The sequence below is a fragment of the Colias eurytheme genome, chromosome 31, assembly GCF_061535395.1.
Source record: "Colias eurytheme isolate Ceu_HAF_F1 chromosome 31, ilColEury1 Martin Lab GWU primary, whole genome shotgun sequence".
Lineage (NCBI taxonomy): Eukaryota > Metazoa > Arthropoda > Insecta > Lepidoptera > Pieridae > Colias > Colias eurytheme.
In genome coordinates, this window is record NC_143010.1 from 2,015,403 (window position 1) to 2,040,786 (window position 25,384).

General features: G+C 34.1%; 1 protein-coding gene and 1 long non-coding RNA gene across 2 annotated transcripts in view; one reads left to right on the plus strand and one right to left on the minus strand.

Moving 5' to 3' along the window:
* Nucleotides 1-5,577: 5,577 nt before the first annotated feature.
* The window catches only part of Orp8 (Oxysterol-binding protein-related protein 8), a 72,412-nt gene continuing 52,605 nt past the window's right edge, over nt 5,578-25,384 (minus strand). The window contains exons 10-21 of the mRNA XM_090119122.1: nt 16,553-16,701; nt 15,516-15,694; nt 14,520-14,697; nt 13,304-13,400; nt 12,284-12,423; nt 11,770-11,826; nt 11,341-11,466; nt 10,878-11,018; nt 9,879-9,999; nt 8,291-8,333; nt 7,727-7,912; nt 5,578-7,359 (exon numbers count right to left, since the gene is read on the minus strand). Of these exons, the coding sequence (XP_089975248.1) occupies nt 7,119-7,359; nt 7,727-7,912; nt 8,291-8,333; nt 9,879-9,999; nt 10,878-11,018; nt 11,341-11,466; nt 11,770-11,826; nt 12,284-12,423; nt 13,304-13,400; nt 14,520-14,697; nt 15,516-15,694; nt 16,553-16,701 (1,658 nt within the window). The 3' untranslated portion in view covers nt 5,578-7,118. The remainder of the gene's footprint in view (nt 7,360-7,726; nt 7,913-8,290; nt 8,334-9,878; nt 10,000-10,877; nt 11,019-11,340; nt 11,467-11,769; nt 11,827-12,283; nt 12,424-13,303; nt 13,401-14,519; nt 14,698-15,515; nt 15,695-16,552; nt 16,702-25,384) is intronic.
* Nucleotides 22,042-25,384, plus strand: part of LOC149895407 (uncharacterized) — a 270,965-nt gene continuing 267,622 nt past the window's right edge. Inside the window, exon 1 of the long non-coding RNA XR_016458491.1 lies at nt 22,042-22,177. This is a non-coding gene — a long non-coding RNA (uncharacterized LOC149895407). The remainder of the gene's footprint in view (nt 22,178-25,384) is intronic.

Below are 25,384 nucleotides of genomic sequence, written 5' to 3' on the forward strand. Positions count from 1 at the left end.
CAATAACAAAAAAAAATAGCGCGTGTGCGTGCTTGTTAGAAGTGAAACTTATTTGGCAAGATTCAAAGAGGGATACCAAAATCGTCGCTTTACACCATGACGTAACGCTATTTCCATGACACGACCTTGAAATTTTACTTTCAACGCGCCTAAATAAGTTTCACTTCAAAAAAAGTAAAAACTCATTAATAGCCTACAGGGCTTTTTGGGTTGTGGCCCTCAAAAGGACAAAAACATTTATAACTCAACATGAAACTGAATCCAGAATAATTCTCGAAAAAACTAATTTCATTGATTTTTAACGATCTCATTAATTTCCATTCAAGCTTGAAATTTCATTAGATTTTCAGCTATTAAGTATTCACAAATGCGTCAAGTCAAGCTAATCACACTTTTTAGACAAATTAAATTATTCTGGTTTACTTGTAGGTATATAATTTCTTCTAAATTACAACAAATTTCAAGATAATAAACAAAAATAATACCTACATTACATCAACTTACAAAATAATCTATCAACTATTATTTCTCATTCATTCGTATCATTATAAATTGGGGCTCAGATTTTAATCAACAAAATCGCTTCAGTAGTGTAAAAAGTCCCACATTTGATTTTCAAATTCAAATTTCACATAGTTACACCTAGGCGGGAAAATATTCTCAAGATTCAATGAATACGTATAAATATACTCTGATACTGTACAGATAGACGGTTCGACTCCGTAATATTAGCAGAATGCTGGACATAGTAACTTGTGACTTTTCATTGCATTTATCGGAATCAATGATGTGAACGACTATTTAATTGAAAATGTTATTTAATATTGGCTGCTTTTTATACGGATTGATTTCAGGTTAGTAATGATAGAATTACCATAAAAATGTAATGATAATATCAGGTAGGTAAATAAATTGTAACATTAAAGTTTTTGAAAAAATAGAAACACATCAATTGGAAATATTAGATTGTTGTTCGTTTTTTAGCTGGGCCAAGTGGCTCGATGAATAAGTCAATTATTGTTTTTTCGATTCGAGTCATAATTTATTCATTCATGCATAATATTAATTTCTACTTTTAATATAGAGTTCTCAATATTATTTCAGTGACAGTATTTCAGTTGAGTTTAGTTGAAGGATACCCAGTATTACACCTAGATTTTAGCAAGCTTAACAATGCTGCATCTAGAAATATTTTAAACAAAGAATTAATCAAGGAAATAATAAATGTAATAGAACAACGAAACGGAGCTACAGAAATTACAATCAATAAATGCTTGTATGAAAGAAATGAAGACGATATTTTACTATGTTTAAAAAATGTAGCACATGAAAAAACAGCTGCGAGATCTCGGTATAAAACTAAAAATAAATTCTTTAAACAGTTTGACAATGCTCGAGATAACCAAGACATTTTTAAAGACAATGATAATCATTTCAGCCATTTTCTCGACTTAACGAGAGATTCAGAGGACGCTGTTAGAAAAGGAATGTTCAATTTTGCTGAAGACTACGTAGACTTCCCTGGCATCGGAAGATCGAGGAATAATAATAAAAAGAAAGATATGTCCAAAGAGAAAATGTATTTCTATAAACCTGGTGGAAAGAAGAAACACGCGAAAAAACAGCTTAGGCGGAATTTAAACGACAATTTTATAGCTAAAAAAATACTAAGGACTAATTTCGATTCTGAAAGCGAAGAAGACGATTCAGACAGCAATTCTGAAGACCTAACGCGTAACGATGTTAGAAATTCTATAAAATATCAAGAGAATACGGAAGAGTCTAATTCATCTGAAGAATCAGATTACGTGAGACAAAAGCCTAAGAAAGTTAAAAGAAAAGATCCTCTAAAATACATGCAAGCACCGACTAGGATTTTCGAAGTCGATTTGGATAGACGGCGAAGATTAGCACATTTTTTACCAAAAAGATTTCATTGGAGCGAAAGTGATTTCAGAGATTTACGGAATCACTGGATACATGGACCGCAAGGGAAATATCCGGGATCTTATAGGATTCCATATTAAAAATATCTATATTTTATGATTTAGTATGACAGTAGTAAAATGTTAGTGGACATTTGCAACCATGGGATTTTTTTGTAATAAGTGGTTCTAATAAAAATATGATGATAATTGAGGTGTTTTATCATTTCATAGTTAATAAATGCTAACCCAATAAAATATGAGTTTGTATAGATTTGAACGTGTTTTTTACCAACTTTAGTTGCCATACTCGTCGGAAAACACTAGAAAAAAATTTTGTACAGTAGGTAGGGTTACATAAATAAAACAATGCATAAATTGGAAAAAAATATATATTCAATGAATAAAACAACAAAAATATTAACAATCTAATTACCTTATCTAAATGCGTAATTTACAAGTATTACTGGGAAGTATGGGACATGTGATGATGGCAACATTTTCTTTGAATAAGGTTTTTATTTTAGGGTTCTGTAGTAAGAAAACGAATTAGTACTTTTACAAAAAACCTTATTTTTCAACATTCAAATTTTGCATAAATACTAAAAATTCATAAAATTAAGGGTAAAATACAATATAATTTACTATATCAGAGATAATATTAATACTATAGTTTTATTTGTGTTTATACTTTCACATTTATAAGCAATTTGCTTCAGTTTATTAAGCACAAAACATCAATGAAGTTATTTTTATTAAGGCATCGTTTATTATTTTTGGTCATAGTTTATCGTAGCAAAAAGAAACAGTTATATTATTTTTCATAATTATATGTAGCTGCATAAAAAACGCGATTCATAACAATAATTATAAATAATTATTTCTTCTATTAAAGAACTATATTTATAAATGGCAACAAAATATAATACACACACAAAAATCGGGAATATCTTAAAAATTGAGTATGCATATTGTTTTATTTATAATTAAATTTATATTATTATATTAATTACTAGCTGTGCTGCGCGGTTTCACCCGCATTGCTCCGCTCTTGTTGGTCTTATCGTGATGATATACAGGGTGTCCCAAAAAGTAGTGATAAACGGAAGCTGGGAGGTAGAGGACCAAGAGGGCTATCCGAATCACCCCCATGTGTGTTATGCGATTTTTCGTATTTTCGGAGTTATGACTCTTTTTTCAATTTTTCACCTATCGCCGAGTACGATGATATTTTCACTCATGGTGACATCAATTATTGCGGAAGATGCTTGATGTTTTTTTGTGTGCTACGCTGAAAGATAGGCCAATTCAGTATGGTAATATTTACTATCGTTAGATCTTTGAATGGAATAAAAAAAAGGATGAAATGCCAAGAAAGGTAAAATTTCCCGGTATGTTCACCACTTCAAGGGCCCTTAAAAAAATAAAATCACATAAAAAATGTTTTCCGTTTGGCTTTTAAAAACTTGCTCTATCTATCAGGTAGCTACCTTGAAAATTTCATTTTATTATTCAGAAGGCTTCAATCGAAAAATTGAAATCTAAATGTGGTAAGTGTAAAAATTTTATTAACATGATGATCATTAAAACCAATAAATAGGTGTTTAATTACCAGAATTTTTTAAAATGACCCCGCTGTTGCTCAGTGCAAGTGCGACATCACCGTAAAAAGTTGTCTTTTAAATGTCTGAATGCCCTTTTATCATTTTTAATGGTTTCTTCTGCTACTATGAATTTCCGGGTTATTTCGTCCAAATTGTAGCAGTCTCTCGTCTTTGTAGTATCCCCCGGAAAAAAATCAATATGGTTTATGTCCGGAGACCGTTCAGGCCAGGCTAAAGGGTAAAGATACCCTGAAAGATGGATTGGTCGTTGCAGCCTGCGCATGCGCCGGTGACGCTTGCCTTAAAACCTGGCCTCCACGGTCCCTCGACCTAAACCCAATTGATTTGTTTCAATGGGGATACTAAATAGACCTCGGCTACTTGAGAGAATGCCACAATTTGGACGAAATAGCCCGGAAATTCATAGAAGCAGAAGAAACCATTTAAAATTATAAAAGGGCATAAAGACATTTAATAGACAACTTTTTACGGTGATGTCGCACTTGCATTGAGCAACAGCGGGGTTATTTTAAAAAAAATTCTGGTAACTAAACACCTATGTATTGGTTTTAATGATCATCATGTTAATAAAATTTTTACACTTACCACATTTAGATTTCAATTTTTCGATTGAAGCCTTCTGAATAATAAAATGAAATTTTCAGGGTAGCTACCTGATAGATAGAGCAAGTTTTTAAAAGCCAAACGGAAAACATTTTTTATGTGATTTTATTTTTTTATGGGCCCTTGAAGTTGTGAACATACTGGGTAATTTTATCTTTCTTGGCATTTAATTCTTTTTTTTATTCCATTCGAAGATCTAACGATAGTAAGTGTTACCATACTGAATTGGCCTATCTTTCAGCTTAGCACACAAAAAAAATCAAGCATCTAGCGCAATAGTTGACGTCACCATGAGTGAAAATATCATCGTGCTCGGCGATAGGTGAAAAATTGAAAAAAGAGTCATAACTCTGAAACTACGAAAAATCGCATAACACACATGGGGGTGATTCGGATAGCCCTCTAGGTCCTCTACCTCCTGGCTTCAGTTCATCCATACTTCTTGGGACACCCTGTATAGCCTTCCTCGATAAATGGGCTATCTAACACTGAAAGAATTTTTCAAATCGTACCAGTACTTCCTGAGATTAGCGTGTTCAAACAAACAAACAAACTCTTCAGCTTTACAATATTAGTATAGATATAGGGGAAAAAACTACAAAACCCTTATGTAATGAAAATGGTAGTATAATACAAATGTTAATACTTTTGGACCGATTAAGTTAATCCAATTTTTATTACAATATTTTTTTCGTACCGCCTTATAATTTCGAAATATATTATAGAAAATAACTAATAAACATTTTTAATACTTTATATCTGTGTTTTGTTTAATTCTTTGTATTATTATTTAATATATATGTAAGAAAGGGACAAAACATTGATTTTATATATGTTTATTAGTTATATACCTATTCATAGGTAAACGAAAAATCCTTATTTCAATTTAGAATACAAATTATTACCTTACTCTTATCATTTAGAATTTATCATTTTTTAAAGATTTATCCACGTGTTTTCACATAGGCACGAACGCACATATTTCTAAATCACAGAATATTCTATTTCCGTTTTTCAAACATTATTTGTATTAATTCTAACAATGATATAAGTAAAATGTGTAGATAGGTTATAAGCGTTCTGGGCTAATTAGCCAGTTTACTTTTCAGTTGTCTCTTTTTCTCTCTAAATAGTTGAATCATGCCATCTCACTTTGTCTAATCGTGTGTGCGTTAGTGTGCCGTGTTTCAAGAACGAATGTTGTGTTTGTAACCTATCTACACCTTTTTACTTATAATTTCATAGAATTCTAACCTCAAAATCGGCATTTTCTTTTGAATCGTGTCAAAAGCGCGCGTGCAAGGAATGTAGATGAGAAATAATTATAGGAATTTAACACCGCTTATAAAAAAGTGACTATATTCTGAAAAAATTAAGCGACTTTTTAAAAATAGCGTAATATGTGAAAATACTATTTGTTAAGGTAAATAACATGGACGTATAAAAAAAGACGGACGCCGTATTACGAACAAACAACGTGAAGCCACCATAGTAAGCTAGCGATCGTGTAAAGACAATAAACACGCACACACTCTCACCATAGTAAGCTAGTCGGCCGCCATTACGTCGTGAACTACCGACTGATTAACTGCGTCACTGTTTCACAAAAAATATTTAAAATGCCGTCTTGCGTGGTTAAATAGTGTCGCAACAGTACAATTTTAAATAACAAAACACGAGGGATTATATTCCACAGGGAAGCAAATTATTTCTTTTATGTTTTAATGCCAAAATTATTACGGCAAAATTTATAAAAAAAAATACAGCCGCCATTGTCAACAGGACAGCTGTTGCCATGGCAACATGGCACACACACATGGATGTTTCGCCGCCATTACTAGGCTTCACTCAATGTTTAGGCGATATACCGTCCGTCTTTTTTTATACGTCCATGGTAAATAATCTATTTATTTTACATGTAAAATAAAACGTCGTACGCGGGAGTCCACTGGAAAATTTCTAATAAATTTTCGAGATCCCGCAGTGGCAACACTGACAGCCATTTTGGCGCCAAACTTGACATTCCAATCTGTCAGAAAATCAGGTTGAGTATAGTAAAAAATATATATTTATTTAGTTAATGCAGTCATTTTAAAACGCTCATTTCTTTTAGTTATTGATAAATTATTTTTCATTACATTTCAGACTGCATCTGTAGTTTGAAATATATTTTTACTTTATTCAACATGTTAACTTTAAAATATACATCTTATTATATAAATAAATCGTTATTTTGGCATAATATATCTATTGGCTATAGTTAACTGTTGAAGTCAAAAATAATTTAATCTTTTAAGACCCCTTCAACAAAAATTAAATACAATATTTAGCAATTGTAATATGTCAAATTAATTTGGATTTTCAGCAAAAGAGGTTTTATTATTTTAAGTTTTCATAATAATTTTTGACTCCAACAATTGTACAAAATAAAAAGAGATTGCAATTCGAGCAATTCAATAATATTTTAATAAGCTCTGAACAACGCTAAATTAAATTTATTACAATATACAAACATTTCAAAGCATAGGCAAGTTATCTTCAGCCCCTGACCGCTAGGACGATTTTTAATCTGACAATCATTTAAACAAATCAATTCTTATCTAAGTTTGACAGCCAAGAAATTTGGAACACAATACCTAAAACAAATTACGGACAAAATAATTAAAAATTGCATTATTAATCATTATTTAAACAATATGAAATCTGTAAATATTTTGTCCCTAAAAACGCAGTATTTTTACAATTAACGCATTCAAATCAATTATCTGAAATTACATTTGTAAACAGAACAAAACTTTATTCCAACTGGCATGAAATAAAAAAAAACAGCAAATTTTTTTTCTTAAACACCCGCCCACCACCTGTCAAACGAAAAACCGCGCCAGCGCGCCCGGCACAGACGAAAAAAAATCTCGACGCGTCAACTGTCACTGTCAACTGTCAAACGTCAGCCGTCAGCTGTCACTCAATCTTTTTTATAGAACAGCCAGTTGAGCAGCGACTGCATGACCATGGCTAACACGAAACCGGCAAACAAGTCCCACGAGTGATTCGTCGATGGCACTCGGCCCATGTTCTGTGGCCTGTGTGTCGCCGCCCTTTGATTTTCGTTCAACAACTCGACCGTTCTAGAAAGACGTTCTATGGCTAGCGATTGTTCGCGGAGCGTTGAGTCTATCGAGTATAGCGTTTGTTTCATTGTTCGCCTGGAAATTAATGGGGAAATTGATTATTTTTTTTTTCTGATCAATCCTACTAATATTATAAATGCGAAAGTTTGTGAGGATGTGTGTGTGTGTGTGTTTGTTACTCTTTCACACAAATACTACTGAACCGATTACAATGAAATTTAGCACACATATAGAGGGTAACTTGGATTAACACATAGGATAGGTTTCATCCCGGAAACCCCAGGAGAACGGGAACTTTGCGGGTTTTTCTTTCAAAACGCGGGCGAAGCTGCGGGTGAAATATAACTATACTAATATAACTATGTCTTTTCAAATGAATTAAAGTAAAAAAAAGTGTAGTTTAGTAAAAAAAAAAGTGTTAACTTTAAGTAGAAACACTTACGTGTTGGTCTTAGACCTCGGCGCCAAATCGTCATGACTGTCCGAATCCGATCTTGGCAGGTCCCTCAGCCTCGCACCCCCAACACCCCCCACACCCCCAACACCCCCTAGACTCGAAGGACCCGACTTCACGGAGCGGATCACGAAGTCATCTTCGTATTCTATTATTTCGTCCGCTTGCCATGGGCTGTGGAATAAAAAAAAATGTTTATTTCTTCTTATTTTTTAATATTTAGGGCCGATTTTTCAATGCTTGGATAAATCTTATCCATCCAATAAAGTATTACACGATAATATTAAAATGTCACGTAAACTGTCAAATACGGGCAATTAGAATACGTTTTTAAAATGGTAGTTTTATACATTATTCGACGAATAAGTTTTATCCAAGCATTGAAAAATCGGCCCTTAAAGGAAAAAATAAATAAAAAATAACTACACAAAAATATTGTTAAAGCTGTAATTTACATAAGTAAGTTCTAATGATTATTTCATTTTAAATTTTAATATAGATTGTTTTTACGGATAAATAAATGAATATAAAATAGTTGTATTTTTACTTTACCTTGTGTCTGAATGATTGTATTTCCAGCCTTGGTCAACTATGCCTGAAATAAATGAAATAAATATTGTATTGTATTTATTATTATTATAAACTAACGGTCCGCCCCGGTTTCGCCCGTGGTACATATGAAAAATAGATGTTGGCCGATTCTCAGACTTACCCGATATGCACAGAAAATTTCATGAGAATCGGTCCACCCGTTTCGGAGGAGTATGCAGACTAACATTGTGACACGAGAATTTTATATATAAGACTAGCGGTCCGCCCCGGCTTCGCCCGTGGTACATATTTACGTTTTCTCTACATAAAAACCATCCTCGTACTTCAAGGAATATAATAAAAAAAGAATTATCGAAATCGGTTCAGCCGTTGTCGAGTTATGCGCTTACCAACACATTTTGCGATTCATTTTTATATATAAGAAGACTAGCGGTCCGCCCCGGCTTCGCCCGTGGTACAAATTTACGTTTTCTCTACATAAAAACCATCCTCGTACTTCAAGGAATATAATAAAAAAAGAATTATCGAAATCGGTTCAGCCGTTCTCGAGTTATGCGCTTAACAACACATTTTGCGATTCATTTTTATATATAAGATTTATAAATTATTATTATTATCCAGTAAAGCAGCTGACAATCTGGATGTCGTAAGGGGGTCACTGAAAATCAGTGCTGAGGTATTATGCCTCAGGTATCCTGAGTGGCTTCCTTTTTTAGCGCACGCAACCACAAATATATTTATGTTTTCTATTACCTATTATTTATAATTTACAATGCTATTTTATATGTGTGTTGTGTGTGTTGGAATAAATAAATTAATAAATTTCTTTCTTTCTTTCTAAAAAACAACACTGTATGTTAAAAAAGTAGATATTCAGTTTATTATTATTGATTATAGGGTAGGAAAAACATTGCAAGGATATCTGTTATGAGCGCAATCGTAATTTTTTTGTGATTCAAGTTTAAATTTGAATGCATTTCAACCCTAATTTAAACGTGATTAGAGTGTGGTCGTAATTGGAGCGTAATTATAGTGTGATTCACGTGTTTTAAGTCCGATTTTCGCTCAATTTTCGCGAGATTTGAACACAATTTTCACCCGATTTAATACAATTTTCCGTTGTTTAATTGTAATATATATAATATATATAAATACTAATATTATAAAGCTGAAGAGTTTGTTTGAACGCGCTAATCTCAGGATCTACTGGTCCGATTTGAAAAATTCTTTCGGTGTTAGATAGCCCATTTATCGAGGAAGGCTATGGGCTATATATCATCACGCTAAGATCAACAGAAGTGTAGCAATGCGGGTTGAACCCCGGAGCGCAGCTAGTTTATGTATATTTATAACTAGATTTCCGCCCGCGGCTTCGCCCGCGTTTTCAAAAGAAAACCCGCATAGTTCCCGTTCCCGTGGGATTTCCGGGATAAAACCCATCCTATGTGTTATTCTGATGTATAAGCTATATTGTGGTAAAGTTTCATTCAAATCCATTCAGTAGTTTTTACGTGAAAGAGTAACATACATCCATACATCCATACTTACAAACTTTCGCCTTTATAATAGTATTGTGATTGTGATTTACCCTCAGGCGGTGTGCCGGCGGAGTCCCTGTGGAACAGTCTCGGCACCCAGGGGGTCGTCAGGTTGCGGGCTCGTGTGCGTTGCGCTTCTTCGATTATCGTTTTTTGTTCCGTCGCTACCACCTGTAAACATAAAAGGTTAAAAAAAAGAAGTGAAACTTATTTATGACCTTATTTTTCGAAAAATAATTTACTGTATGCAACTTTACAGAAATACGTCGAATCACGCGTGGTAGGGATAAGAAAAAGATGGCGCGTAACGAAAAAATGTTACACTAAATTTTTTTTCAACCCCGATAAAGAAGTTTCACTTCAAAAGAAGAAGAATCTGCTTTAATAGTGTAACTATACGGGACTTCTAACTATACCCACTAGAGTTAGAGCTAGCGCGCACGAGCAACTTTGTCTCCGCAACTATTTTGTCTCCCCACCCATGGGCTAGTATGAAAGTGCGCGCACGTAGCGACGCAACTCCCCATACAATTGATGGGAGAGACAAAATAGTTGCGGAGACAAAGTTGCTCGTGCGCGCTAGCTCTTAGTAGTCAAAAGGGAAAGCCACTCATTAAGGGGACTTTCAACTGCACTCATAGAGGGGACTTTCAACTGTACCCATAAAGGGGACTTTCAATTGCACTCATAGAGGGGACTTTCAACTGTACCCATAAAGGGGACTTTCAACTGCACTCATAGAGGGGACTTTCAACTGTACCCATAAAGGGGACTTTCAACTGCACTCATAGAGGGGACTTTCAACTGTACCCATAAAGGGGACTTTCAACTGCTCACATAAAGGGGACTTTCAACTGTACACATAAAGGGGACTTTCAACTGCTCACATAAAGAGGACTTTCAACTGTACATATAAAGGGGACTTTCAACTGTACCCATTCAAGGGACTTACACTGTACCCTCTAGATTTAAACAAACAAAAAAAAGGGACTTTCAACTGTACCCAATTTCACTTATTACATAATATTATACTAAAAACAAAAACTAACCTGATCCTCATTATGTATAGCCTCTGACACTTTAATCCACAGCCTCTGCGACTCCCACTCGTGCTGTTTATCTATATTTACTAAAAAGCGAGGTAGGCGTTGTTCTTTCAGTATTGAAACGTCGAGGAGACTGGATTCTTCCTGAAAATGTTTATTTATTATTAGTTTGGTTTATGATTAATTTATTTCAAAGCATTATGCAGTGTCTTGTGTTCGCGGTACATTTTACATTATTTTTATAACCTTGAACAAAATATTTTGAAGGTTTGAAATTGCACATGATTTTTTCTTTGAGCGTGTTGAGAGTAAAATTACAAGGCCATGGCAATACCGTCACGTCACAGAGTAAGGCGACGATTTTGATATTTTTAAATCTTGCTAAGGAAGTTTTATTTCTGACATATTTTCTCACGCTGTTTTTTTTTTCAATATACATACATACATATATATACAAGCTACTCACCCCGCTCCTCTTGTCCTTTATATCGATCCGTCCGTCCCAATACCCGTCGATCGTTGCTATTGTGTCTTTCCCGCGCTTTATTCGTCCGGAAATTGCGTTCGTTTGATCCGCGCCGCCGAGGAACGACTGTGAAATAATTAAATAAGAATATAATTAAGCTATTGCATAGCTTCTATCGCGGTCCTTGAGCGCGGGAACCTAATCGAGAAATTCCGTAACGAAAAAAACCTCACGCTCCCCACTCCAACGGGCGCGGAGGTGTGGCTTGAAGGCGTGCTATGTAATAGCTTTACCGCGGCAATCCCCGAGTGACACATGTCTTTTATTATTAATTTAATTATTTATTCATTCATTGTTAGTATAATCAATCGTGAATTTAAAACGCCTTATACATAGCTATGAAATTAAATATATTATCAAAAAACTTACTCTTAATTTGAATTCGACATCAGCTTGATATCCCGTCTCTTGGCATATAATGTGCACCTGGAAGCAAATAAAATAATTATTAGGAACGAAATAAAATAAATATTAAATCAATTTTATAATTATTACATACTACATATTATAAGTATTTATTTAAAAAATAAAACCTTTGAAATTGCCAATCAAGAGATAAGAATACGACTAATATCCTCATGTCATAAGTCGACAAAAATCCGCAAAAAAAATGTAATCAATGAAATTATTATTTCTAAAAAAATATTAGATACTAAGCGGGCCGATTACAGAGCGCGTATGACGCTGTCGTTATTTACTTTTCTCCCCAGTTCATTAAATATCTCGCAAAATACAAGGCAATACCACAAAAAATACTTTCAAATGCCAAGTACAAGACATGAAGCCCAAAAAACAAACAAAAATTCACAAAAAATTTAACAAAATAATTTTTTTTTCAATTTTTTTAAAGATTTTTTCTGCAAAAAAACACGAAAATACATACTTTTCCGCCAAGCTCCATACTAAGCGTGCCAATAACTATCCCCTTGCAGTGTGCGTACGGCGCTGTCGTTATGTATGTCTCTCCCCAGTTGAGAAATTGTATACGCGCGCAACCTTCTAGTATGGCTGATGTTGAATTACCTGAAATTTTTAAATAAATAATTAAATATTAAATAATAAAACGCCAGAGATAGATCACACCGAGTGCTATCTCAATCAGATCATGCAAAGCAGTTCAAAATATCAAAATAATGCAGTAGTAAAAGGATAAACAGACCAGTAAGTGCATAGAATGTAATCTTATATATAAAATTCTCGTGTCACAATGTTAGTCTGCATACTCCTCCGAAACGGGTGGACCGATTCTCATGAAATTTTCTGTGCATATCGGGTAAGTCTGAGAATCGGCCAACATCTATTTTTCATATGTACCACGGGCGAAGCCGGGGCGGACCGCTAGTTTAAGTAATATTATTGTATTGCAATACTTGCATAAGGTTTCTCATATGTAAAATGTATTAGTATGCAATAAATTATTTGATTTGGTTTGATTATATTTATACAAAAAAAAAAATATTTTAATAATGGATTGATAAATATTTAAAATAAAACTGTAAAAAAATAACTAAACTATTTGTCTAATAATTCATAAAATATCATAATACACAAAAATAAACTAAGTCAACAATTTTGGCGCTCATATAAGACCACATTTGTATTACTTATAGTTCTAAGACTTATTAAACACTAGCTTTCCGCCCGCGACTTCGCTCGCGTTTTCAAAGAAATAGCATAGTTCCCGTTCCCGTGGGATTTCCGGGATAAAACCTATCCTTTGTTTAATCGAAGCTACTCTCTATATGTGTGCTTAATTTCATTGAAATCGGTTCAGTAGTATTTGAAAGAAAGAAAGAAAGATCATTTATTTATTTGCGTGAAAGAGTAACAAACACACACACACACATCCTCACAAACTTTCGCATTTATAATATTAGTAGGAAGTAGGATAATATACACTCACCATAAAACTTAGACCTAGCTAACAAGCTGCCTTCTATCACGAAGCCCTCCTTTCTATTGGATATATAGAAAGCCGACACCGGTGGGTGATGCGATACCTGAAAGAAAAAGAAATATAATAATAAATATTTCTTAAGAAATATTGCCACTTTTACCCACACACCTTCACACTTTTAACTAAAAAACAACACACTTTTTATAATAATTAATAAACCAACACACTTCTCCCACCAAACCAACACCCTTCTCCCACCAAACCAACACACTTCTCCCACCTAACCAACACACTTCTCCCACCAAAGCAACACACTTCTCCCAAGTCCCACCAAACCAACATACTTCTCCCTCCAAACCAACAAACTTCTCCCAAGAAACCAACACACTTCTCCCAACAAACCAACACACTTCTCCCACCAAACCAACACACTTCTCCCACCAAACCAACACACTTCTCCCAACAAACCAACACACTTCTCTCAACAAACCAACACACTTCTCCCAACAAACCAACACACTTCTCCCAAGTCCCACAAAACTAACACTTTTCCCACCAAACCAACACACTTCTCCCTCCAAACCAACAAACTTCTCCCAAGAAACCAACACACTTCTCCCACCAACACACTTCTCCCACCAAACCAACACACTTCTCCCTCCAAACCAACAAACTTCTCCCAAGAAACCAACACACTTCTCCCAAAAAACCAACACACTTCTCCCAAAAAACCAACACACTTCTCCCAACAAACCAACATACTTCTCCCACCAAACCAACACACTTCTCCCAACAAACCAACACACTTCTCCCAACAAACCAACATACTTCACCCAAGAAACCAACACACTTCTCCCACCAAACCAACACACTTCTCCCAACAAACTTCTCCCGCCAAACCAACACACTTCTCCCAACAAACCAACACACTTCTCCCAACAAACCAACACACTTCTCCTAACGAACCAACACACTTCTCCCAACAAACCAACACACTTCTCCCACAAAACCAACACACTTATCCCACCAAACCAACACACTTCTCCCAACAAACCAACACACTTCTCCCAACGAACCAACATACTTCTATTGACAAACTCCCTTTCAAACAGACTTCTACCAACGAAACCTCCTTTCAAACACTATTACCAACAAAATCACATTTTAAACACACTTCTACACACAAACCAACACGCTCCCAACACACCCATCATTTCCTTACCTGTTCAGCAATATAGTACGTATAATTGTCGTTCGAGTGCCGCCAGCAGCAACGGAAGGTTTCACCCAATACCGGGTTGTAGGGCTTCTTGAGACCCTTGGGCTTCCGGTATAGACCGGATAAGTACCAACGGAGTACCCCCTTGAAACGTTGGTACGGGTCGTCTAGGGATTGTGCCCTGGGTAGTAAATAGTACAAAATGAAGGTAATATTTAATAATTGTTTAATAATAATAATTGAATATCTTATATATAAAATTCTCGTGTCACAATGTTAGTCTGCATACTCCTCCGAAACGGGTGGACCGATTCTCATGAAATTTTCTGTGCATATCGGCTAAGTCTGAGAATCGGCCAACATCTATTTTTCATATGTACCACGGGCGAAGCCGGGGCGGACCGCTTTATTTAATAATTTTAATTAATAATTGGGTATGAACGAATAAGGTAAAAATATCGTGTTGAAAACAGTTAGAAGGTGAAGACTAAAGCTAAAATATTATTGTAAGTTTCAATTTTAGTTTTCTTAGCATCAAAATACAGATTTGAAATTGTATAAAGAATACTAGCTTTCCGCCCGCGGCTTCACCCGCGTTTTCAGAGAAAACCCCGCATAGTTCCCTTTCCCGTGGGATTTCCGGGATAAAACCTATCCTATCTCTCAAGTTGGATCGAACTGCACATGGTGTGCGAATTTTATTATAATCGGTTAAGTGGTTGAGGAGTCCATTGAGGACAAACATTGTGACACGAGATTTATAAACAAATAAATAGAGAAAGCAAAGAAAATTTATAATTTTAACAAAAATGTCAAGGTTTAAATACTGAAATTCCTTGTAACTAAAAGTACATGTACAATTAAAGCTATGTCATCTCATATCTTTGTAACCTTGTCTATGTATTTAATATAAGCCACATAAAATATCATCTATTTTACTAAAAGGTCTTAAACAAACAAACAAACAAACAAAAATAGATCTAGCATCATAAAACTCACTGTCCCAACAAATCTGCGTGATAGTAATTATCCGACAGTTTATCCAGGAACGACCTCGGCTCCAGGATGAAGGTCGGCAACACCACCTTGCTGAGGTCCATCCCGGGACGGACCTGTTTCAGCAGGAACCATAGGAGAGACTTGTTTTCTTCCGCCACTTCTTCTACTAGCTCCCCTGCCTGTTTTAGAGACAAAATGTTCATTGAAGACGAATAGGGTACAAGTATTTGCTATACAATTAATATTTGGGTACACCAAATATAGTTATTAATATATTATTACTAGCTTTTCACACGCAGCTTCGCCCGCGCAGTCAAAGAAAAACCCGTATAGTTCCCGTTCCCGTGGAATTTCCGGGATAAAACCTATCCTGTTTCCCGGGGCAAAAAGTAGCCTATGTCCTTTCTCGGGTATCAAAATATCTCTATACCAAATTTCATGCAAATTGGTTCAGTTGTTAAGGCGTGATTGAGTAACAGACAGACAGACAGAGTTACTTTCGCATTTATAATATTAGTATGGATATTATTATTCTTACTACAATACACAAAAATAGACGAGATTGTTGACCTCTCTTGTTTGTTCTCAACACTATATAGTTCGTATTTCATCTAAATCTAGACGATGGAATAGGTACTTTGATAACAAAACAAACCTAACATTTTTATTATCATTGATTCTTGAAAGAAATCGTGTTAGAAACACCCATTTTAACTCAAATAACGGATTTTAACAATGTTACAATTATCTTTGCTAGGATTTATACCATAACCGGACCCGGCTGTACCTTCGGCATCCCACCACAGGATCCCACACTATGAGTGCTATGAGTGAACCACACACGTGAGTTTATCTACTACTATATTTATACACTTACCGCGCCAATCTCTCTGTCAGGATCTTCCACGTACAACACTTCTATCCTCGCTATTATATCCCGCTTTCTTACCACGGGATCCGGCTGGACCTCCGACATCCCGGCACAGGATTCTACACTATATATACCTGCATCTATCTACTACTACATCTACACTTACCGCGCCAATCTCTATGTCCGGATCTTCAACATATAGCGCCTCTATCCTCGCTATTATATCCCGTTTTCTAACCACGGGATCCGGCTGGACCTCCGGCATCCCGCCGCGGGATCCCTCGCTGTCCGTGTCAGACGCGGCACCCGCTAGTTCTGTAACATGGGGGGGTGTCTAGCCGCTATGTGTTGTACTAGCTTGTGGGGGGAGTTATACTTTTTTGTGAAGATTATATTCGATTTTAATGCAAAAATAAAATTATTTTGTTGGATTTACGCGAGTATTAAGATTAGAAATGCATGACTTGAATAGTGTCGGTTGATCGATATATTGTTTGTATATTAATTATTCTAAAAATTACTGTTTTTGAGGACAAAAAAGTATAACTTCAGAGAGAGAAAGAAGAAACAATTCAGTTTAAAAATTGCGTATTCTTTCTTTAAACTTTTCTAGCGAAAAGGAGCACATATTAAAACTATTATCTACAAAATACTTTAAAATCATATTAGCATATAAAAAACAGAGCGAATATTTCATATCTTCTGTAAGGAGCGAGTTGATATGTACTATGAAAACTTTTCTCAAAATCATGCGTCGCTTACTTATCGCTAATTGTATGATAAGCATCGCTTATATTGTATTTTATAATTACGTACATTATCGTGGTACAAGTCTGCTATGAACTTCATTTATACCCACTTAATCAAGGTATTATTTTTTATCAACCATCTCCAAACAGATAACAGATAAATTCGCTCATAATTACCGTTCGTTATCTCTACACAGTACACATAATAGCATCAAAATTAGCTTAACATCTATAGATTTAGCTTAGTCCTTTTTTCGCGTAATCAAATACAAATGACCTGTCCCCGTACCAAGATGCCCTAAAAAAGTATTATTTCCAATGTGGAAAAATGACAGCATAATGTGGTCTAACGCCATCACTTTCCCACAATCTGTACTGCTTATACTACTGAGGCATCGTGGTATACTAGCCCCCTGGCCAGATACTTAGACGTAGGGTAGTTACATAATTTTAATAAAGGTTAGGTTATTTTTGATATTACCAAATTTCTGCCAAAGCAAGTGATGAAAACATGACGTGTTTGTTTTTACGTAGTTCATGTTAAATAAAAAATAAGTCATGTATATTTTAAAGAACTTAAAAAGAACGACTATGCAGATAATATACCGAACGGTATAAAATAGAAACGTCTGTCCTATCATTCTAATTCTTCCACAATTAAGGGCATTACTTAGACTGCACAATAAAAGTATTCAACAAATAGTAAATACATAGTTGTATTTGGAGTGCATGTATGTTTATCCCATAATAACAACTAAATGCCTGAACTGCCTGAATAGCTTCAATTATAAAAACGACGCAATAAAAACGAATTCGTGGCTTTTTAATAATAAGTTCTATTTATTTATACCAACGCTTCCTAAACGTATGAAACAACTTTTATTTGATAACTAAGTACATATACCTAATCTTAAAATAATAATTATCACCTTTGAAAACTGTTTACATAATACATTTCCATGTTTTCTCAACGACCTTATATTATTATTTATCGAGATATTTGAACGATGATAAAATCAAATCATAATATTTATTTTCATACGATTTATTTGCAATTTCTTTATATTTGCAAATGCGGAAGAATTTTTATATATTTTTATTTTTGAAAAGAAATATTATTTCCTACAGCGTGACTCATATTATTAAAGTGAAACTTCTTTATGTGCGTTGAGAGTAAAATTTCAAGGTCGTGTCATAGCAATACCGTCACGTCATGGAGTAAATGGACGAATTGGTATCTTTGAATCATCTCAAAGAAGTTTCACTTCTGACACATGTGCTCAGCACACACTATCTTTTTTAAAGATTTAACGATTTTTTATTAGATAACGTGGAGATTTCTAATAAACAATTCAAAGATAAACAATATAGTTTATTACAAAACCTAACATAACCTTTAATACATATTTTCTACTTGTAACACGCCATAGTAAACATAGATCTAGTTAACAATAGATAAGGACGACCGCACTTAAGCGACATAGAGATAAGAACATCATAGAGCTCGCAAGGTAGCCAGGTAACTGATTAACTGATTAACACTCTATATAAATATTTAAAGCAAGTTACAGCTGGTTAAAAAATTATGACGTAGTTCGATAAAACTTTACACAAATACCTATAGAATGAATCTTAATAATCAGCCTCCACTAAATCTAAAAATACATAAGAAAATTAATTTTCATATTTTTTAGAATATCTACTAATGCGAAAAGGACTTTTGGTGATTTTATTTCTTTTATTTTTGCCTCTATTATACTTCAATAAATTACAACCAACTTCATTCCCCTGCTGCTATATACATCAATCGACAGTTTCCTGGCCGGCAAAGTTCAGGAAAACTATTCGCGTCAGAAGACTGTCTAAACACATTCCGTTTCCGTCAAAAGTGTAATATACTTGCACAATATAAAATGAAATGATAAAGTCATTACCTCCATTGCACCTCAGGAACTCGCAGCCAACGTCATTCCCCTGTACCAGTATAGCGGAATCGACCGACAGTTTTCTGGCCAAGTCCAGGGTATAAAAACTATTCGGGTCAGAGGACTGTCTGACTACTTTCTTTCTTTTCAGAAGTGAAAAGATGCTGGATCTTCTTCGGTTCTTATCTTTTATCTTTGATGACAGCAATATGTCTGTTTCTATGTCTACCGTCATCTTTGTTGATTATGTTTTTCTGCGGGTAGTTTGAAGTCAAATCATTTTGTATTATGTTGTAAAAGATATGTTTTTTCTTGTTCACGTGTTACTTCCTTTATCACAGTGTTTTTAAAACTTTCTCACTATAGTCTTAACTAAAACCACGACACACAACTATTATTTTACAATAACAAAGAAATCCTTTATATATCTTTGGCACTAGGGCATGCACCCGGGTTTACCCGGTTCCGAAAAACCCGGGTAAACCCGGGTTTTTTGATGATCTTGAGAACCGGGTCTGAATAGTATGAAACCCGGTTCTCCCGGTTCCGACCAAAATATTAAAATATAAAGTATTATTTATATTTTGCTGCATTATTTTAACAAATTTATTGTATCTGGCAACGTCAGACTCACGTGCCTCGCGAATTTTCGTGCCACGCCTCAAACATGGCTCCGATTGGTTGTCTAACCTTAGATGCTATAAGTTTCCTACGGTTGTATTACCAAAAAAAATTAGGCTTCGAAAATGACAAAAATTAGGCTACAGAAATATTTTTATTAGATTTCTCGTGAATTTGAAAAGCTGTTAATTTTACTGATTCATATTTAATGATCCAGTCATGTTTTTGTTTTTGGTATCAAGCTGAAATTTATATCGAATACTCAAGTCTTCGGTCCCTTTTATGTGAAAAAGTCGAACTCATAAGCCAACGCATCAATAGATACAGCCGTAAATGCTGAAAATTTTCGAAAATTTCGACATTCGCATGGGACTCAAAACCTACAGCTGGGTACTTTTCATGTTTTTATGTGATATTAAGATAACAAGAGCGCCGAGACAACAAAAAATCAATAGAATACGCTATCGATACAAATTGACATAAGCGTATGATGTTTTGCCTAAGGATTCGGTCACACTACCAACGACGACGACGACCACAAACAAAATTTTCATCCAGTCGAAATTAAATATATTGTGCACACCACAATTAAAAAATTTTTTTCGAGATCAATGGATAAAAAAATAGGCTTTTCGTAGAAACGGTAGCTCCTAGAAAACCTTTTTTATAGATAATTTTATGATGTACAATTTTGGTTCCAATTTGTATGATAAACTTACCGTCTCGGCGAAAATCGCAAAAAAAACTATTTTTTTATTAATTGACCTCGAATTAATTTTTTTCCGAGTACCGTAATGACGAGAGATTTAAATATTTTATTTTGAATAAATTTTGGCAAGATTTGAATTTTGGTCGTGGTCGTCATCGTCGTTGGTAGTGTGACCGAACCATTACCAAAATATCATGAGCTTATGTCAATAATTAGCGTTAGCTATTTCTATTCCTCGGCGATACTGACGTTTGACTAAGGGCCAAGGTACTTTTATAAGACTGATAAATAAAGAGAAGTATTGAAATTTTGTTTCTTTATTAATTTAATAAAATAAGACACAAGCCGCTAAAGGCCTATCAGGTACTTTTACAGTTACTTTTGTTTAATTTCGTATTTTTTCCGAAGTATTATAAAAGAACCGGGTAACCCGGTTCTACCCGGTTCTGAGCTCGATTTGGAACCGGGTTTCAAAAACTTGGAACCGGATCCGGTTCTGCATGCCCTTTGGCACCAACCATGCCAGGGTTTATACCACATCTACATGGACAAACGTCTAAAAACCTTCAATTTCTAAAACAGGTCCCACATCGTTAATTTAGATATGAATCATATTTGGATTACTCTATTTTAAAAGAATCGACGAATATTTATCATTTCATGTTTCATTTAAATGCCCATTAGGTATTCTACTAATATTATAAACGAACGAACATTTTTTGCTTCAAACAAAAACAGCTGATCGGATCTGTGTGAAATCCAGTACATAGAGATAGATATAGTCTGGAAGAGTACATGCTACTTTTTACTTGGGTACGACGCAGCAGGTTTTAGGTAGTTATTCAATACTAGTGGTCCGCCCCGGCTTCGCCCGTGGTACATATTTCGCAATAAAAGATAGCCTATGTCCTTTCTCGGATATCAAAATATCTCCATACCAAATTTCATGCAAATTGGTTCAGTAGTTTAGGCGTGATTGAGTAACAGACAGACAGACAGAGTTACTTTCGCATTTATAATATTAGTATGGATATGTATTATGTTTACTATTTTAAATAAATACATGTTTATAACAAGCGAATACATAATTATGTACATTGGACACCATTTCGAAATAGAAAACCAAAACAACGTGTTTTTTGTTGAATTAACAAAAAATACTGTAATTAATCATTATTTTAAGGTCAAGCTCACGTAATAAAGCAAAGGTAATTACTATTATATCGTGGACTAGCGATCCGCCCCGGCTTCACCCGTGTTTACGTTTTCTCTCCATATGAAACATCCTCGTAGTTGAATATTGTAAAAAAAGAATTATTAACGAAATTGGTTTAGCCGTTTTCGAGTTTTGCACTTACCAACACATTTGGCGAATCATTTTTATTATATAGATTGTATTTTATAAATGGAATCATAATCTTATACAGGGTGTCCCACTATTGGTATACTAAGCGCGAAGGAACTTGTAGTTTTGCATACACTGATCACGTAAAAAATACTTTAAAAAAAAATTACGTCCAAAATTTTTTGCTAAATTTTTCCTGAAAATCCATGTTTTCTTCTCTAGCTTCGCGTAGCCGGCATATAGCGCTTCTCTAATATGAGCATTTTATCTATGAAAACATAATCTTAAACGATAGCTCACGCAAAGTTGGGCGGCTCGCTTGTTATGGGTGTACACATAGAGTTTTAAGAATTCATCTATTTGAAAAAAAAATGCGTCTGGAATTTTTTAATTATTTTTTACGTACTCAGCGTATGCAAAACTATAACCTCCTTTGAGCTTAGTATACCAACAGTGGGACACCCTGTATATAAAAATGAATCGCAAAATGTGTTGGTAAGCGCATAACTCGAGAACGGCTGAACCGATTTCAATAATTCTTTTTTTATTATATTCCTTGAGTACGAGGATGGTTTTTATGTAGAGAAAACGTAAACATGTACCACGGGCGAAGCCGGGGCGGACCGCTAGTTATTTAAAAATTGTGTTCAATGTTTTTCGTTCTTCACGTAGGTACTTATAAATGCGCGGGAAAACCGTTTAATTTTTTTTTTACAATGACATGTCAAAAGATTTTAAATACGTGTGACAAATGACGATAATTATAGTAGAATTTATGTAAAATACAAATTGTAATTTGTTTTGAACGTTTTAAAGTTTTTTTACGTATAAAATTGTAATGGCCTAAGTGAAAAAATACCTAGCATATAAATCTATATATACTTGGGTATAGATGAAAAATAATATTGAGAACGTGAAAATAACCCTCAAGGTAAATGAAAAAAAAGACCAAATTGGGAAAAACCTCCTTTGTGAAGTTGGTTGTTAGATGTAACATACAAAGTTCGTCGGGTCAAATAATTTATTTTTAATACAAACATAATAAATTAACAATACTACGAGGAAGTTACATTCTGTAAGGTCAATGACCCTTATGCGACTCTAGACACTATCATAATAACTAAATAAGTACGTACTAATATTTTTTTTGGTTTGAAATTTTTTGTCCCTTTCACTACATTGATTTGATCTATGTTTTATCTCTTTCTTCCCAAACTTTTTATTTCAAGGATATCACGCATTACTTACGTATCTAATCTGATAAAAGAATGTACAAAATTTCATATGTTTGCACGATTTAACACATTATCAACAAAACAGCTGTATCATTAATGGTATTAAAAAGATTACGAAAAACAATCTATATATATGTATATCTATATAAAATTATATGATACAGTGGAAAGATTTGATTTTTTTTTGTTATGATTTTAATTGCTTGAACTATTTATAAAATGTTAATTGCAGAGTAATTGAGTTTTGTAATAATAAGTAATGAATATAATATAATGTTTGTATATTTTTTCCTTGATAGATGTCGAATGTCGTTATATCGTCTATAATAAAAAATATACTGGCCGAATTGAGAACCTCCTCCTTGAAGGTTCTCAATTCGGTTCCGGTTCTCAATTCCTGAAGTCGGTTAAAAATCGTGTCTCTATCTCCGAATCTATAAAATACATTCGGCAAAAAATGTACTTACTTGCATTTTTTTTGTTTCTTTAATATTTTGCGTACATAATGTAGAAAACATTATACATATTTCTTCATTCATCTAAAACTGTTTTGAAGATATGATTCATTTAACCTTATATTATTAATGTTTATAGTAATTTATTCATATTTAATGAGTTTGTTTAGTTAACTAATTATCTATAATTATCTCTATTCACAAATGAGTATTGTATTAATACCTTATTTGAACTATGTATATTTATTTATAACTAGCGGTCCGCCCCGGCTTCGCCCGTGGTACATATTTACGTTTTCTCTACATAAAAACCATCCTCGTACTTCAAGAAATATAATAAAAAAAGAATTAACGAAATCGGTTCAGCCGTTCTCGAGTTATGCGCTTACCAACACATTTTGCGATTTATTTTTATATATGTACTAGCGGTCCGCCCCGGCTTCGCCCGTGGTACATATTTAAGTTTTCTCTACATAAAAACCATCCTCGTACTTCAAGGAATATAATAAAAAAAGAATTATCGAAATCGGTTCAGCCGTTCTCGAGTTATGCGCTTACCAACACATTTTGCGATTCATTTTTATATATAAGATTTTTTTGGCAACTAGCTGTACCCCACAGTTGTACCCGCATTACTCCGTTCCTGTTGGTCTTAGCGTGATGATATATAGCATATAGCCTTCCTCGATAAAAGGACTATCCAACAGGGAAATAATGTTTCTATTCGGACCCGTAGTTCCTGAGCAAACAAACAAACTGTTTAGCTTTATAATATTAGTACTTATAGACACAATACTTGAAAGTATTAAAGAGAAAATATAAGATTTTTTTGTTCGTTCATTACGTTTAAATTTGAATATTTGTAGAGTAGGTAATTACTAATTAGGCAAAATGCAGCCATTTTCCGCAATTTATCATTTAGACTATTGTATCGATTCACAACCTAAAGCCAATAAGGAAATACTATTCACAATAGTAGATACATCTGAAATAGACACGCTGATAAATCTTCGTGTAAATATATAAATGGTAAACATTCCTCAATCCTCTCAATCGAGTAATTTAAGGTGATTGCAACGATCTGTTCCCAGCCAATATCCCGCTAGATGGCGCTGAATTCTACATTTCTAGTTTATTTGAGTTTTTGCGTAATTGGAATAGTCATCAAACCTAGGAATAGTCATGGCGGTTACTGAATATTATATTTTATTGAAATATGTTATATCATTGCCTTAAAATCCACCCAATTCGGTAAAATTATGCGTTTTAACATCTGTCATTGCATACAGGGTCGTTTACACACACAGACGTATACAAAAATGATAAAGATTTAACTCTAGATGGCGTGAATGTAAAGCGCGTCACACACGGTGAAGATACTACCTATAATATTTTATCTAATCTAGTAATATTTTATATTACAGTATCTTAAGGTATCCGGTATCAGCGTTCTGACCATCATTTTTCTTTTTTCGCTGTAGAACCGCCATCCTGTTACAAATGACCCACAAAGGAGAATGACCACGGGTGGTATCGGTAAAATTTTAGTTGTGCCACGTATTCGTTATATTGTTAATTCCTATTTGTATTTATAATGATCATATGTATCAATATTAAGTCTTAATTAAACCGGATAAATTGAAATAATAGTAAAAGTAAAAGTTTTTCTTTTGAAACATGTATGAACTTTCGCATTAGTAGGAAGTAGGATTGTTATAAAAATAAAAGTTATATTTGTTGGCGTAAACTATTTTATTGTAATTTTGGGAAATAAATAATGTCAAAATTGATTACCTACAATAAAACGCAGTTTTATTTTATTACCTACATTACACTATTGTTTTTTTTTAATCAAAACATGTATTTGAAGTAGCAAATATGATATTATGCTGATCCAAGCATTTTCACTCAAAACTAATATCAGTAATGATTTGTAAAAGTAAATTATTTCAAAATACA